Source organism: Desmodus rotundus, chromosome 4 (genome assembly GCF_022682495.2).
Source record: "Desmodus rotundus isolate HL8 chromosome 4, HLdesRot8A.1, whole genome shotgun sequence".
In the NCBI taxonomy this organism is placed as follows: domain Eukaryota; kingdom Metazoa; phylum Chordata; class Mammalia; order Chiroptera; family Phyllostomidae; genus Desmodus; species Desmodus rotundus.
Window position 1 is genome coordinate 64,727,902 of NC_071390.1, and position 16,303 is coordinate 64,744,204.

General features: G+C 36.2%; 1 protein-coding gene across 3 annotated transcripts in view; it reads left to right on the top strand.

The window, feature by feature from the left end:
* BMPR1A (bone morphogenetic protein receptor type 1A) overlaps window positions 1-16,030 on the top strand; it is a 175,402-nt gene extending 159,372 nt beyond the window's left edge. For all 3 annotated transcript variants that reach the window (XM_045196188.3, XM_024561298.4, XM_024561299.4), the window contains 5 exons: window positions 3,549-3,741; window positions 5,232-5,529; window positions 7,371-7,546; window positions 8,757-8,887; window positions 8,975-16,030. In XM_045196188.3, the coding sequence (XP_045052123.2) occupies window positions 3,549-3,741; window positions 5,232-5,529; window positions 7,371-7,546; window positions 8,757-8,887; window positions 8,975-9,100 (924 nt within the window). In that variant the 3' untranslated portion in view covers window positions 9,101-16,030. The remainder of the gene's footprint in view (window positions 1-3,548; window positions 3,742-5,231; window positions 5,530-7,370; window positions 7,547-8,756; window positions 8,888-8,974) is intronic.
* Window positions 16,031-16,303: the final 273 nt, after the last annotated feature.

The window sequence follows — 16,303 nt, forward strand, 5'->3', positions numbered from 1 at the left end:
GACCTGTACACTGAAAATTGGAAAACTTTGTCAAATCAAACTAACACAGCCCTAGTTAAGTGGAAAATTATATCCTAGTTGTGAATCAGAGGACTCAGTATTAAGATGCCAGTTTTCCTAAAAGTGGCTTACAGTTTCAATTCAGTGTAAACCAAGATCAGAGCAAAGTTTTGTAGAAATTGATGAGTTGATTCTGACATTTATATGGAAATACAAAGGATCCGAAGAACCAGAACAATTTTGAAAAGTAACAAAGAGGACTCACCACCTGATTTTAGACTTAGTAGTGTAAAGCTACAGTAATCAGTGCGGTGCTGGCACAAGGATAATATGTGTATCAGTGGAACAGAACAGAGAGTCTGAAAATGGATGTGCACATAGATGATCAATTGATTTGGGTGCCTGAGTAATTCAGTAGGGTAAAGACAGTCTATAAAACATGGTACAGAAAAATTTGGGCATCCATTTGCTGAAAAGGGAATCTCAACCCTTACTTCACTTCATATACAAATTACCTCGAAATGCATCATAGACCTACATATAAAAGTTAAAAGTATAAAACATTTTAAAGGAAATGTTTTAGAAAATCATTGTGACCTTGGGTTGAGCCCTGATTTCTTAGATCACAAATAGCGTGAATCATTTTTAAAAGTGATAAATTGGGCTTTCTCAGAATTTAAGGCTTTTCCTACTTAGAAGACACTGTTTAGAAAATGAAAAAACAAGTCAGAAACTGGCAAAGGAGATCTGATAAAGAATGTGTGTTGCAGCCCTGGTTGGTGTGGCTCGGTGGATTGAGTGCCAGCCTGTGAACCGAAAGGTCACTGGTTTGATTCCCAGTCAGGGCACATGCCTGGGTTGCCGGCCAGGTCCCCAGTTCGGGGCATGCAAGAGGCAACCAATTGATGTTTCTCTCCCTCTCTTTCTCCCTCTTTTCCCCTATCTCTAAAAATAAATAAAATCTTTTTTAAAAAAGAATATGTTTTGCAGACTATATAAGGGACTTCTACAATCAGTAATAAGACAAACAGTTCATTTTTTTTAATGGACAAAAGACTTGAATAGACACTTTGCCAGAGAATATATAAGAATGGCAAATAAGCATCTGAAAAGATACTTAGCCTCATTGGGAATATGCAAACTAACACAATAAGATACTACTACACATCCACTAGAATGGCTAAGACTGAAGATGTCAACTGGCAGTCCCATATGTTACTGATTGAAATGCAAAATAGTACAACCATTTTGGGAAATAGTTTGACAGTTGATTGAAAACTTAAGCACACACTTTCTGTATAGTGAAGCAGTCCTTCTGCTAAGTGTTTATGGAAGAGCTACACTATGAAAACATGTCCAGACCTGAATGTGAATGTTTATGGCAGCTTTCTTCATAATAGATAAAAATTGTAAACAATGCAAAAGCTCATCAGTTAGTAAATGGATAAATAAGTAGTGGTACATTCATAGAGTAAAATACAACTTGTCAGTAAAAAGGAGCAAACTACTGACACATGCAGCAACAACATAGTTGAATTTGAAAGCACTTTATGCTGAGTGAAAGAACTGAGATACAAAAGTCTATGCATACTGTATGTTTCCATTTATGTGATATTCTAGAAAGGTAAAACTGTAAGGATAAAAAACACATCAGTGACGCCAGAGACTGGTGGTACGGTGGGGATTAACTTTAAAGAGGAAAGAGGGAACTTTACAGTACAAAATTTTGCAAACTACTTTTCACACATTTAATAGTCACAGCACACCTCTTTTTTTGTGTGTTTCAGTTGCGTTTTTACCTTTCTTGAAGTAATAAAGCATAATATGCCAAAAATGTTGTGTCTTTTCTTCCCTCTTCAATATTAAAATGGCTGTACAAAACCTCACCAATTTGATACATTTTTTAAATGCACATTGATATGACAGCTGTCACAATACATTCTAACAAAATTGTTTCAAGTGAAGTTAAAAACAACTAAATGTTACTAGTCAGCTTATGGAAAGAGCCTAACAAACCTTTTGGCCAACCCAATAAAATTGTAATTATGCTAAGTGCAGCAGTTGAGAAATATATGTGTGCTATGAAAATGTTGAACAAAAGAGAAATAACACTTTTAAGTAAATGAAACTGTGCATGAACAAAAACTCTGAGAAAGGAATGAGCTTGAGTAAATTCTAAACGTTGAAATGGAAGGGATGAGGCTGGTGTGACTATAGTGAACGATGAGGCTGGAGAGTTAGGCAAGAGCCAGACCATGTAGGATCTTATAGACGGAGTTGAAGATTTTTAACTGTTGTTTAGATTTTACTGCATAATAAACCACCCCAAAGCTTAGTGGTTTGAAGCAACAAATATTTATTATTTCTCATGATTCTGTGGGTCTACTGGGCAGTATTTTTCTGGACTTTCTCAGCTGGAGCTAAATGATATAATTTGTGCACATGGCCACTGGTTACCAGGTATTGTTCATTGATCACAGAACTCCCCAGAACAGCAAGATAAGGCAAGCTCTAATGCACACTTTTCAAGTTTTTACTGCCTCACATTTTCTATTTTTCTGTTACCCAAAGCAAGTCATGTGGCCAAGCCCAGAGCCTATAAAGGAGACAACCCAAACGTGTGTACAGGAAGGGGAGTCATTTAGAACATTTTTGCAAGCGGTATACCATATTGACTAACTTGTTAATTTGTGATTTCAGAATGTACTATATATTGTCTCATCTTATTTAAGTACATTTTAATTTTTAAGATTGGAGTTAGTTGGTTACATGGGGTCTGTCCGGAAAAAGTCCAGCCATTATTAATGTAACGAGAACAGTTTGTGCGACATCAGTGTAACTGGCAGCCAAGGAGAGTAGACTAGATGGGCATGTGTGAACAGTGACTGCTTCACTTTACTAGTCAACAGGGGCAGTAGACACTATTGAGTGAGCATGTGCACTGTGTGGCTGTCTCATGCAAAATGACCAAGTGGGTAGAGCAACAAATCTGCATCATATTTTGCATTAAGCTAGAACAGTCCTCCACAGAAACCATTCAGATGATTCAGAAGGCCACAGCTGTGGGCAACTGGTGATTGGCAGCTTTATCATGACAACGTGCCCACTCACACACCATGTCTTGTGCAAAGTTTTTTGGCAAAACATCCAATCACCCAGGTGACTCAGCCCCCCTACAGCCCAGATTTGGCGCCCTGTGACCTCTGTGTTTTTCCCAAAACTAAAATCACCTTTGAAAGGGAAGAGATTTCAGACCATCAATGAGATTCAGTAAAATACAACAGGGCAGCCGATGAAAACTGAGGAAAAACTGTGAGGTGCCAAGGCGCCTACTTTGAAGAGGACTGAGGTGTCATTGTCCTATGTACAATATTCCGTGTATCTTCTTCAATGAATGTCTGTTTGAATTTCATAGTACATGGCTAGATACTTTCTGGACAAACCTCATACATACCATCCTTTTTGATGGGATGAACTACTAGACCACTTTCTTAGTCTTAATAGGTTTTTATCATCAAGAACCCCAATTTTTTTTTTTTTTAATCAAGGTTCAGCGAACTATTGCCAAACAGATTCAGATGGTTCGGCAAGTTGGTAAAGGTCGATATGGAGAAGTGTGGATGGGTAAATGGCGTGGTGAGAAAGTGGCAGTCAAAGTGTTCTTTACTACTGAAGAAGCTAGCTGGTTTCGAGAAACGGAAATCTACCAAACTGTGCTGATGCGTCATGAAAACATACTTGGTGGGTACACATTTGATTTCAGTGAATTTCATATTCTGACAAGGTTTGTGGAGTTTGGGTGGAAGCTTGCCATGTGGTCTCTGAAAACATATGTGAATTCAGTTATGTGTATTGGGCTAAAGGAAACCCAGTTGAATAAACAGTTTAAATACAATAGAGCCCTAAATGCCAACCAACCACTTTATTTACTACCCTACTGAGGAAATTGCAGTGAGTTTCAAAGTAATGCCAGTTTATTGGACTTACTCATATAGTAACAAAAAAACCAAGTGTTCTATAGGTAATTTAAGCAATTTTCTAGGGTAACTTTATATATACCTTTTGCCATTTGTAAGCTAAACCACCACTACCGTATGATACCGCTTAATGTTCTATGCTTAGTAGGTCTCTCCCTCTCCCCACCCCACAACCCCATTTACACACTAGCAAAATAATTTAGGCATGATCTGATCAACAGGGTGCTTAAATTCATTTAGCTTTCCCAGTTTCTCTCTTCAGCTTCTATTTCTCTTCCCTTTAATGTAGACAGTGCATTGTACATTACCAAGAGCATAGTAGGCATTTGTATTAGTTTCCTAAGGCTATTCTAACAAATAACCACAAACTGGGTAAAATAAAACAACAGAAATTTATTTTCTTTGAGTTTTGGAGGCCTGAAGTTTAAAATCAAGTTGTCAACAAGGCTCTAAAGAGATGACTCTTCCTTGCCTCTTTTGGGTTTCTGGTGATTGCCAGGCATCTGTGATGTTCCTCAGCTTGGAGACAATACTCCTACCTCCATCTCTGTCACATGGCTTCCCCTGTGTGGCTCTGTCCAAATTCCCCTCCTACAAGGATACCACCCACTCTAATCTAGTATGACCTGACCTCATCTGAATTTTATTACATCTACAAAGACCCTGTTTCCAAATAAGGTCACATTTACAGGGACCAGATGGACATGAATTTGGGAGTTGGGGAGGGCACTATCCAACCCAGCACTTTTACTAACTTTTTTTCTGAAGGGGGAGAGGAGGAGAAAAGGGAGCCAGACTAAAAAGACAGATAATGGGGAAGCATTGATGGATAAATGGAATTGGCTAGTTAGGACATTTTGCTAGTTAGTTGAACATTTTTAACTTTATTTTAATGTGTCCACTTTTCAGTTGAAATTGAGTCTTTTCCACATTTCTTCTTTATAGTTTTTCATGCTCAGAGAATCATGTAGATAATAACATTCCCCCAGGTTATTATATGTGCTTTTCTTAACCATATTATTACTATTGTCATGATGACCATTAATAGTACTTTAAATTTATTGCTGAAGTGCAGAGTTACTTGTGTAAATGGCAGAAATAAAAATCTTGAGAAGAGGTTCAGTAGATTTTGTTAGGCAAATTTTTTGTTTATTTTCTGTGCATGATACTTGAGTTATTCTCATGATCCTGAGTGAGCATTTATTATTCTTTGTAGCCACCTCTGATAACCTTTTAAATTTATTAATTGAACAGGTTTTATAGCAGCAGACATTAAAGGTACGGGTTCCTGGACTCAGCTCTATTTGATCACTGATTACCATGAAAATGGATCTCTCTATGATTTCTTGAAATGCGCTACACTAGATACCAGAGCCCTCCTCAAGTTGGCTTATTCAGCTGCCTGTGGTCTGTGCCATCTCCACACAGAAATTTATGGCACCCAAGGAAAGCCTGCCATTGCCCATCGAGACCTTAAAAGCAAAAACATCCTCATTAAGAAAAATGGAAGTTGTTGTATTGCTGACCTGGGCCTTGCTGTTAAATTCAACAGGTAAGTGGTTCTTTGTTTACTGTTTCGAAATTATATTACTCTCCAGAAGATGTCTGCATATTTGTCTTCAGGACATTAGAATTACAAGAATGTGTTTGTGCTTCTTTAGTATAAATATGTAATTGTGGATTTTGTCTTGGTTTGTTTGTTTGGGTGGGTTTTGTTTACAAAAATTGCATTCTACTATACATGATTTTTTATTTCCTGTTTTCATTTTCTTAGGCATCCTTCTGTTTCATTTTACGTAGATCTACTTCATTCTTTTTAATAGTGTTGATGCTGTTTTCCAAAATATAGATGTACTATAATTTATTTCATGACCCAACTCATGGGCATTAAAGTTGCCCACGGTTTATCTCTATTTTAAAAAATGCTTTAATGAACATTGTATTTTATCAATATATATTAATCATTGAGCATGTACACAAGTACTTCTTTGTGATGGATTCCTTAGAGTAGGTAAAGGGTATGTACATAATAATTGAGGTATATTGTAAATTATCCCTTTAGAGAGCATGCATCATTTCCACTCCCATCCATGATATAGATATGTCATTTCTCCATCACCACCTGATACCTTGTTACTAGTTTTAAACAATTAGAATTGTAATATTTTTTGGAAACTATAGAAACCATTTTAATGTTGTTATAACTCTAAAATACAACAGCCATTTCACATTTCAGAATTTCAGGCCATAAGATGAAAGTACTAGTCCATAATAAACCAAATATTAAAAAATTAAATCATCTTCCCTGGTTGTTAGAGTATTCTTATCTTGTTTGTTGTTTGTCTGTTTTAATCAGTATATTGTTAATTGATTCAAATATTCATCAGATGCCACATAAGAAAATATAAAGTATATTAATCTGTGCTTCGGAGTAGTTTCTGGAACCTGCCAGACTAGCGTACCCAAGTAACAAAAGCATTCCCGTCTTCCAACCCTAAAATTGACTCCACCAATTGAAAACCAATAATCATAATTCATTACTAATTGTCAGTATGATTATGTAAACATTACTTACAATGAACTGAGTTTCTTGGACCCATAAAGAAGAAAAGGTAATCCTGTTAAATATATCACATGAGAATGGTGAAAGCAAGTAATTCCTCTCAATTTATTTTCACATTCACTTCTTCTGGGACATAATTACCTACCACATTTTATTTTGTATTCAGTACTGCCTTTTTTTCTTTGAGAGACACCAGATTTGTTTGGTGACAAAACCTGACCTGAACCCTTGCAAGTTACCTATTGTCTTTAACCAGCTTGATATAAATATTCACACTTAGTTTTGAATGTAGACATGGTAGTAAGTTTGATTAAGAATACTACTCTAGCCCTGGCTGGTATGGCTCAGTGGATTGAGTGCTGGCCTGTGAACCAAAAGGTTGCTGGTTTATCTCCCAGCCAGGGCACAGGCCTGGGTTGTGGGACCAGATCCCCAGTGGGGATTGCGCGAGAGGCAACCACACATTGAAGTTTCTCTCTCTCTCCTCCCTCCCTTCCCTTCTCTCTGAAAATAAATAAATAAAAATCTTTTGAAAATAAAAAAGAGTACTACTCTAGACTCTGCTGGGGAAATTATATAATATGTAGCATATATTTAAAGGGTATATATTTTTTAATCTGAAAGGTGGTAAGTTTAAAATACACCTGGCCCCAATGATTTCTGTTAAAAGAATGTGGAGATTATAGGTAATTTATTTTTATTATTTGTGTGTGTGTGTGTGGAGAGACAGAGACAGAGAGAGAGAGACTTTTACAACATACAACAAAAATGGAAGAAAAACTATTTTGTTCTTAACCGTCAACCTGGACATTGTCTGTCTTCTGTTTCAGTGATACAAATGAAGTTGATGTCCCCTTGAATACCAGGGTGGGTACCAAACGGTACATGGCTCCCGAAGTGCTGGATGAAAGCCTGAATAAAAACCATTTCCAGCCATATATAATGGCAGACATCTACAGCTTTGGCCTAATCATTTGGGAAATGGCCCGTCGTTGTATCACAGGAGGTAGGAGTTTACAGAGTGTGTTTCTGGTTATGTTTGCATCCTCATCTTTCAGAAAATAGTAGCTCCTATTATATAATTTAGATATCATGTATCCCCTAGATAAGGGGTCTCCAACCCCATGGGCTGCAGACCAGGCTGTTAGGAACTGGGCTGCGATTGAAGCTTCCCTGGCCTGAGCTACTCCTCCTGTCTCCACCACACCCTTGTCCACAGCAGGAGGTGAGGGGCTGGTGAGAGCCTGAGCTCTGTCCCCCCACCCCCATCCTAGGAAAAATTGTCTTCCATGAAACAGGTCCGTGGTGCCAGAAAGAATGGGGACTGCTGCCCTAGATCACTCCAGGTTCTGTGATTTCACTAGAAGGTCTCATAGGACTCAGCATATAGTTGTCTTCACAGCTAAAACTTATTACAGTGAAAAAATACAAAGCAAAATCAGCACAGGGAAAAGATGCAAGGGACAAAGTTCAAAGGAAATCAGATACAAGCTTCCAAAGTCCCATTTCAGTGAGGTCTCACAGAATGCACTTAGATCCTCCAGCATTTTGTGACAATGTGTGAAATATTGTCATCCAGGGAAGTTATTAGAGACTCAGTTCTCAAAGATTTTATTGGAGGCTGGTCATGTGGGTACCCTCTGCCCACATACCAGACAGAATTCCAAACTCTTAGAAAGCAGGTATTCAGCATAAAGCATATTGTTTGTACAAGTAGTCTAGGTACAGTGAGCCATTGTTGCCACGTAGGGAAAGCTTTACATCAGCATAGGGAGCTATTTACCAGGCAAGTTCCCAGACACCAGCCGAAGACCAGCCTTGTAGGCAGGCCTTTTTAAGGATAACAGTCTCAGGCTTGCTCTGTTTTCTCTGTTCAACATATCATGCTGTCTTTCTACTGCATTTATTAGTAGAAACAATTACATAAATAAATAATTAAAATTTAGGGTGAGTGTTTCATATTGCTGCTTTTTCTTGGGGGGGGGATATTGGTATGTCCACAGCTGTGATGGGGATCCTGATAGACATAGGGAGAATAATTAGACATAAAAAAGAGAACAATATACATTTACTATTAAAAGTGAACCATCCACTTTATATTTTTTTCTTTATATAGGAATCAGTTTTAGTTCCATAAGTTCAGTAAGAAATGCTGAATAGGTCGATATATTTTGTCCAGCCACCATTTTTGTGCTCACTGTGTTTTCTCCCTACAGGGATAGTAGAAGAGTACCAATTACCATATTACAACATGGTCCCCAATGATCCATCATACGAAGATATGCGTGAGGTTGTGTGTGTCAAACGTTTGCGGCCAATTGTGTCTAATCGATGGAACAGTGATGAAGTAAGTGGAACTCAGTCCCTTGAGGAAGTGATTGGTGAGTGTTGCCAAAGATATTTACCTGCTCACGACATTCTGTTTACTTTTCAGTGTCTGCGAGCAGTTTTGAAGCTAATGTCAGAATGCTGGGCCCACAACCCAGCCTCCAGACTTACAGCTCTCAGAATCAAGAAGACACTTGCCAAGATGGTTGAATCCCAAGATGTAAAGATTTGATAGTTAAGTGATCATGAGGAGAAATTCTAGACCACAAGAACTGTTTTCACCCAAGGAATGGGTAGAATTAGAGTAGAATAAGGAGGTTAACTTGGTTGTCAGACTCTTTCCTCACTACACCTTCACAGGCTGCTAATATTAAACCTTTCAGTACTCTGTAGAATATAAGCTGGGAACTTCTAAAAACTTTATTCTTTATATATGGACAGCTGTACTTTAAATGTGGTTTTTGATGCCTTTTTTAAATTGGGTTTTTATGAACTGCATCAAGACTTCAATCCTGATTAATGTCTCCAGTCAAACTCTGGGTACTGAATTACCTGTTCATAAAATGGTGCTTTCTGTGAAAGCCTAAGGAAGATAAATGAATTCAGCAGAGATGGAGAAATAATACTCTTGCCTTCTACCTGAGAAAATTTAATCTGTATTTTACCTTTGTAAACAGCCTATGGATTAATCTGTTTGGGATACTGCTTTGATAGTTTGTCATGCCTTGATAATGGTGTGTATATACACACGCGCACACCAGAATTTCTCTGCTGCCATTTGAATTAGAAGGAAATGTAATTTACGAATACACAGGAAGATATTAGTGGCTGTTGGTTTTGTGCTTTAAAAAATGCATGACCTGACCAAGATTCGCCAATCACATAAAAAGCCAATTACCTTGATAGTGAGCTAGCTTCTCCACCAACTTTGTTTTTAACATAAAAGTTGATACAAAGGCCAAAAAAAAGTTTAAAGTGCCTGGAAATTTCGACTGTTTTTCTCCCACCAACATCTTTTTTTTCTTTCCTTTTTTTTTTCTGGAATTACTACTTTTGTCATAGAAAGCATCCTGTCCTGAGTTGGAACGTCCAAAGCCATGAAGCTTGTAAAGAACACACTTCTTATTGAAGTGAATTGCTAATCACTGCATTTGATAGCAATGTTAAGTGCCTATAACCATGTTCTGTATTCTTTATTCTCAGTAACTTTTAAAGGGAAGTTATTTATATTTTGTGTGTAACATGCTTTATTTGCAAAACACCTGCTCCTTTTACAGCCATACTTTATATATGTACATACATTCATACTGTAGAAACCAGCTCATGTGGGCCTCACACTCATCCTTGAGGGGAAAAAAATAAAAGATTATAAGAATAAAAAGTTATAAAGTAGAACTACATATGCATTTTTAGAACTAATGCATTCCAAATAGTATATCAAACCTACAAGTTTGTTAACCAGGCACAGAGTTTCATTTCATGAAGATACTATCATCTCAATTTTTCTTTATGAAAGGATCCTCTAATTAGAGATTTCTCTTTCAGAACTGCTAAAAATTTGTCAACAGCTGTTACAGACACTTAAATCATTTGAGATTTTGGGTTCATGATTTCTATTCCATAATTTGTGAAGACAAGGAAGAGTTAGTATCTAGTCAATACCTATACTTATCCTGTATTGTTATTTTTTAAGAAAATGCTACATATGTTATGGATGCCTTGTTATTCCAAGGAATAATTCTGATTTACTTAAACTTTTTATACTTCTGTAATGCCTTTTAAATACTAATGTCTTATTCTGAAAGAACAACTCATGGGCACAGAAAGTGAGACAGTTTTGTTTGAAAATAGCATAAAATAAATGTGGATGTGTCATAATATGGTAAAAATACTTTAAAGGGGGGGAATTAGACCATGAACCTATTCATTACCAAAAATTTGGTACTAAAGGATGAAACTCTAGTATATTTGTATATATATCAAACTTCACAAATTTAAAACTTGCTTTAACAATTTTGACTAAATTTAAAAATTTTCATCTAAGTTTGGAACATGCATTAAGATAAGTAAATTTACGTATTGTTAGTACCCAATAACTTGCTCTTTCAGAGTGTTTTCTCAGTCTCTTATAGTGAGATTTATAGATATTTTAATCAAATTGCCATGTGATTTAAGAACACTTATGAGCTCTGATCTACTTAGGCTAAGGTTAACCTTGATTTATTTTTTACTTGATAAACTATAAATCCTCAGAATCATTTGTCATCTTAATAATAAAGAAAATAAGAAAAGGCAAGCTCTGTTCTTAGAAATGTTAAAATAGTATGTGCAAGAAAAACATTACAGGTAGTATATAAGTACAAGCCCTTCGTAATGATTTTTTAAATTAAATTGATCTATTAAAATTGATACAAGAATTAATGTTAGAGACTTGTTTAGTATATTTTCTCACATAACATGTTTTTAAAAAAGCCGATGACATATTTGAAATCCTAAAGTCTAAAAAAATGTTGTACGAAACTTTTCTTCTCTCCTTCTTACTTTTACTCTTAAATTTCTAAGTTCATCCAGCAAGTGAAATATTTAAAGAGGAAGGAAGTATTATGTGGTACCATAGTTAATAATTTGTAAAATCCTAGAAACCATTATGTGGTTTCACAACTTAGCATTTTGAAACCGTGGCTTCTGTCTGTCATCCCTTAAATAATTAAAACATAAAAACAAAATACCAAAGGTACCAGAATATAATAAAAGTTAACCCTCAAAGAAAATTCCGCTGATAAATATCTCTAGAATTAAAGCCACATTAGAATTGGCTTCAATGTATTTATTTTAAGCTTTCCATGTATTTTCTTATAAAATTTAAATCTAATTTCCTGGATATGTTTTCACAAAAGATATTCCTATCAACATATCATGTTGCCTTTTCAACATCCAGAAGTATTTCTAAACTTAGAAAGTGACTTACAGGTTTTGAAAATTATTTTCCTAGAATATGCCAGATTTAATATTTATTCAAAAAAAAAAAAGGAATAGTACCTTTCTTCTCCCAGATTTTTTGCTTCTGTTTAAAACAAAATGCAATACAGATTTTAGAGAATCATGCATCTCACCCTGACCAGTGTGGCTCAGTTGGTTTGGCGTCATCCCACAAAGCAAAAGGTCATTGGTTTGATTCCCAGTCAGGGCAGGTGCCTGGGTTGCATGTTTGGTCCCCAGTTGGGGTGCATACAAGAAGCAACCTGTTGATGTTTTTCTCTCACATTGATCTCTTTTTCCTTCCCTTCCTCTCTCTATAAAAATAAATAAATAACATCTTAAAACAGAAAGAAATGTGCATTTCTAAGTTGGCCCCAGATCAAATTTAATATTAAATCATTTATTCCAGGGAGGATTTTATAAATGAAATCATATTTGTTTTCAGTAGTCTTGAAATGTGTCTAAACAGCAGAAATACTAATGGATTTTTTAAAAAAGATTGTTGCAGCTCTCATACTGTCTAAAGGGGTAACATTTATTATTTGCTTGGGTCAGATTTTTATTTGCAGTTAATCTTCTTGCCTCAGTGCTTTTGAGAGAGTCACAGTGAAAATTACGGACAACTGACCAAATGAAACCTAGGGTAGCGTCAAGTGAAGCCACATGTAATGATCATCCTGTAAGGAAAGTATATGAATACTGCTTTTGCGAAGGACTAAATATATTGTAATTTTAGATCGTGCTCTGTACTATGCCTTCAGTGGAATTATTTAAGCCCTTTTAGTAACTGTTGTCCTTGCCCATTTAAAAACTAAAGTGTAGCATATATTGTAAAAAATGAAAATACCACTATAGCTTACTTAGGGGAGTTGTACATAGACATTGAAAGAAGCGTTAAGCAGTTTTATTATGCAGTTGTAAAACACCAAAAATATAGATTCATCTTTGGTATGTAACACACTAAATGTATTTTGTACTGCATCTGGTTTAAAAGGTGCCTTATTAAGTTTACCATTAATTGCTTTGTTCTATATATAGATTACGTTCAATGTATCATTTTTTAAGTAAATAACCTTATTTTAGTATATTTTAGTGATGTGTTTTGTGATACTCGGACGGTATTATTTATCAGAGTACATGTCTGGTAAGATTTTATAAAAAGTAAGTGAGTGTACATATGTCCCAGAGGTGTGCATGTCAGCTACCTGAGACCCATTACAGAGCACGGGGCAGGTAAGTGACCATACAACCACAGGCTTTTTCTTTTGTGTAGACAGAGAAGTCATAAACCTATTGCAATAAAGGTTGTTTTTCTTTTGAAAATATTTTTCCAGTTCTAAAAATATGTACTTATTGTAGAAATTTTGGAAAACATAGGAGAGAATAAAAAAGCAAATAAAATTATTTGAAATTCTATTGCCAGATATTACCACTATTTACATGGAATGTTTCTATTTTTTTCTGCTGCATATTTTTTTGCAATATTGTGATCATAGTATGTCACTATGTAGCTACTGAAAGCATAACTTCTTTTAAACAATTGGCTATGTAATATTCCGTCAAACAGATGGAATATTTTATTTTATAATTCCCAATCACCATGTTTTTTGGATTATAAGATGCACTTTCCCCCCAGATTTGGGAGGAAAATGGGGGTGCATCTTATAGTCCTGGCTCGCTACAGGATTTCTGCTTTAAAGGATGTTATTAAATATTTTACCATATTTTTTGCTTCAATTTTTTTTTCATATTTTCCTCCTCTAAAACCTAGGTGCGTCTTATGGGCCAAAAAATGCGGTAACTATTTGGGTGATTTTCCATTGTTTTAGAAAATACGACTAGTGCATTGAACATCATTACACATAAATCTTTGAATATTTACTTTGTTAGGCTGCCTTTCTAAAAATGGGCCTAGTAGATAAGAACTTTTAAAAGATAATTTAAGATGGAAAAAAAATCTAGAGTTCTTAATAAATACTGCTGCCCAGAGGATTTCTCATTTACACTCCTACTAGCAATGTTACTTCGAGAGAGTAGTGGAATCTATCTATCGGACTTAGGGCATTCCTGCTACACTAGCAAATGCTTTTTTAAAAACTTAAACTTCAGGGGAACAAAAGTAGCTTTCCTTCTATTCTGAAACAGTACTATTATTCTAGCCACCTAGCAGAGCTGTTTTCAGTTGTCTGTAAATTCATTCAGATAGTGTGCCTAGTAATACCTTTTCTTAGGCAGTGGAACATGTTAAATAGTCATAAAAGTTTCGGGACTAGCTGATGTCTCCCCCACAAAAATGTATGTCTGGGGATAGCCTATTACAGAGTAATTCATCAAATTATCAAATGGGAATCCCCATTTGGTATCAGTGTAAAAAAAAAAATAGCATGCATTCTCATGCAGCTTGATGAAGAATCAAATTTCCTGGGCCTGTTAAATACTTGCTAGCTTTCCTTCCATGTATAAAATATAAAAGGTTGGCCCAAGAACTGGATAAATATATTCATTTCTCCTTCCCAGCATAACTGTTACTCTCACTGGTCAGTTGGAAGAGTAACTATTTTCAAGGTTTCTTTAATATTAGTAGTATTACTAGAGTAGACATTAAGAAATAAGGACTAATCCTTATATGTAATTTCAGGCAGACGCTAATTCAGTCAGTAAGTCTTCATTCACTTGGAGGAGTATTTATCTGCCTGTGGCTGCTAGTGCATGGACTATTTCTGATACTTCATACTTTATTAATTAGCTGCATGTTCCTGTGATGCCTTGCTTCAGGCCTTGGAGCAATACAGCCTTGACTAGGTGGACATGGTTCACTGAAGATGGCCAACCAGTGGTACAGGCAGAGACCACATAATGGAACCGCCACTTCTAGTCATGGAAAGTTAAATATTGTGAACTCAGGGTACCAGGAGAAATGGGGAAGTTACCGTGAGCCTGGGAGTCAGGAGGAGGAAACTTAGTTCAAGTGCACAGAGACATACAAAAAATATTTCAAAAGCAGAGACTAGGGCTCAAAGGTTAATCCATAATCACCCTTTCAGGCAGGAATCGTTATTCTCATTTTTAGATTGAGTATGTGTGGGTGACCTGTTACTCCTCTGAACTTTATCTTCCTGGTCTTTGTCCAATTACTTTCACACTTGAGTATCCCATGTATTCTCGGGGTGGAATTCACTACTCCTATTCTAAATTTTATATAGGGAATCTGAAACATTATCAGTATTTAAAAGTCAGTAGGAAATGCTTGAATTGAAAAGTTTTCAAGCCAGAGGGCCATTTTTAGTAGATTATTTTACCTCTTTTTTTAAAGCTTTTATTTTTAGAATTATTTTTATTGTATTTTTTTGCATTACCATTTACTTAGTCCCCTTATACCCTCTTTCTCCCACCCCAATCACCACACTGTTGTCCATGTCCATAAGTCTTTTTTCCTTTTTTCTCAATCCCTCCATCCCCTACTGCTCCCCCTGCTTAGCTGTCATCCTCTTCTCTATCTATGAGTCTGTCTCTATTTTGCTTGTTAGTTCAGTTTGTTCATTATTCCACATGAGTGAAATCATATGATATTTGTCTTTCTCTGACTGGCTCATGTCACTTAGCATGAAGTTTTCCATGTCTATCCATACTGTCTCAAAGGGTAAAATTTTCTTTTTTACAGTGAGTAATATTCCATCGTGCAAATGTCCCATAGTTGTTTTATCCACTTACCTACTGATGACAGTTGGGCTGCTTCCATATCTTGGCAATTGTAAATAACGCTGCAGTGAACTTAGGGATGCTTATGTTTTTTCAAATTAGTTTTTTGGGTTCCTTCAGATACATTCCCAGAAGGGGGATTGCTGAGTCAAAGGGCAGATCCATTTTTAATTTTTTGAGGTATCTCCATACTGCTTTCCACGGTAGCAGCACCAATCTGCATTCCCATCAGCAGTGCATAAGGGTCCCCCTTTCTCCATATCCTTGCCAGCACTTATTTGTTGATTTATTGATGATAGCCATTCTGACAGGTATGAGATATCTCATTGTGGTTTTAATGTGCATTTCTTTGATGATAGTGACATTGAGCATCTTTTCAAATGTCTATTGGCCATCTGTATGTCGTCTTTGGAGAAGTTCAGAGGAGTATTCAGCTCCTTTGTCCATTTTTTAAAAGATTTATTTATTTTTTTAGAGAGGAGGAGGGAGGGAGAAAGAGAAGGAAAAAAATGTCAATGTGTGGTTGCCTCCCACGCACCTCCCTAACTGGGACCCGGCCTACAACCCAGGCATGTGCCCTGACTGGGAATCAAATTGGCGACCCTTTGATTCACAGTCTGGCACTCAACCACTGAGCCCCACAGTCAGGGCTCCTTTGTCCATTTTTTAATTGGGTTGTTTGTCTTTTTGGTGTTGAGTTTTGTAAGTTCTTAATAAATTTTGGATTTTAACCCTTTAACAGATGTATCAATGAATA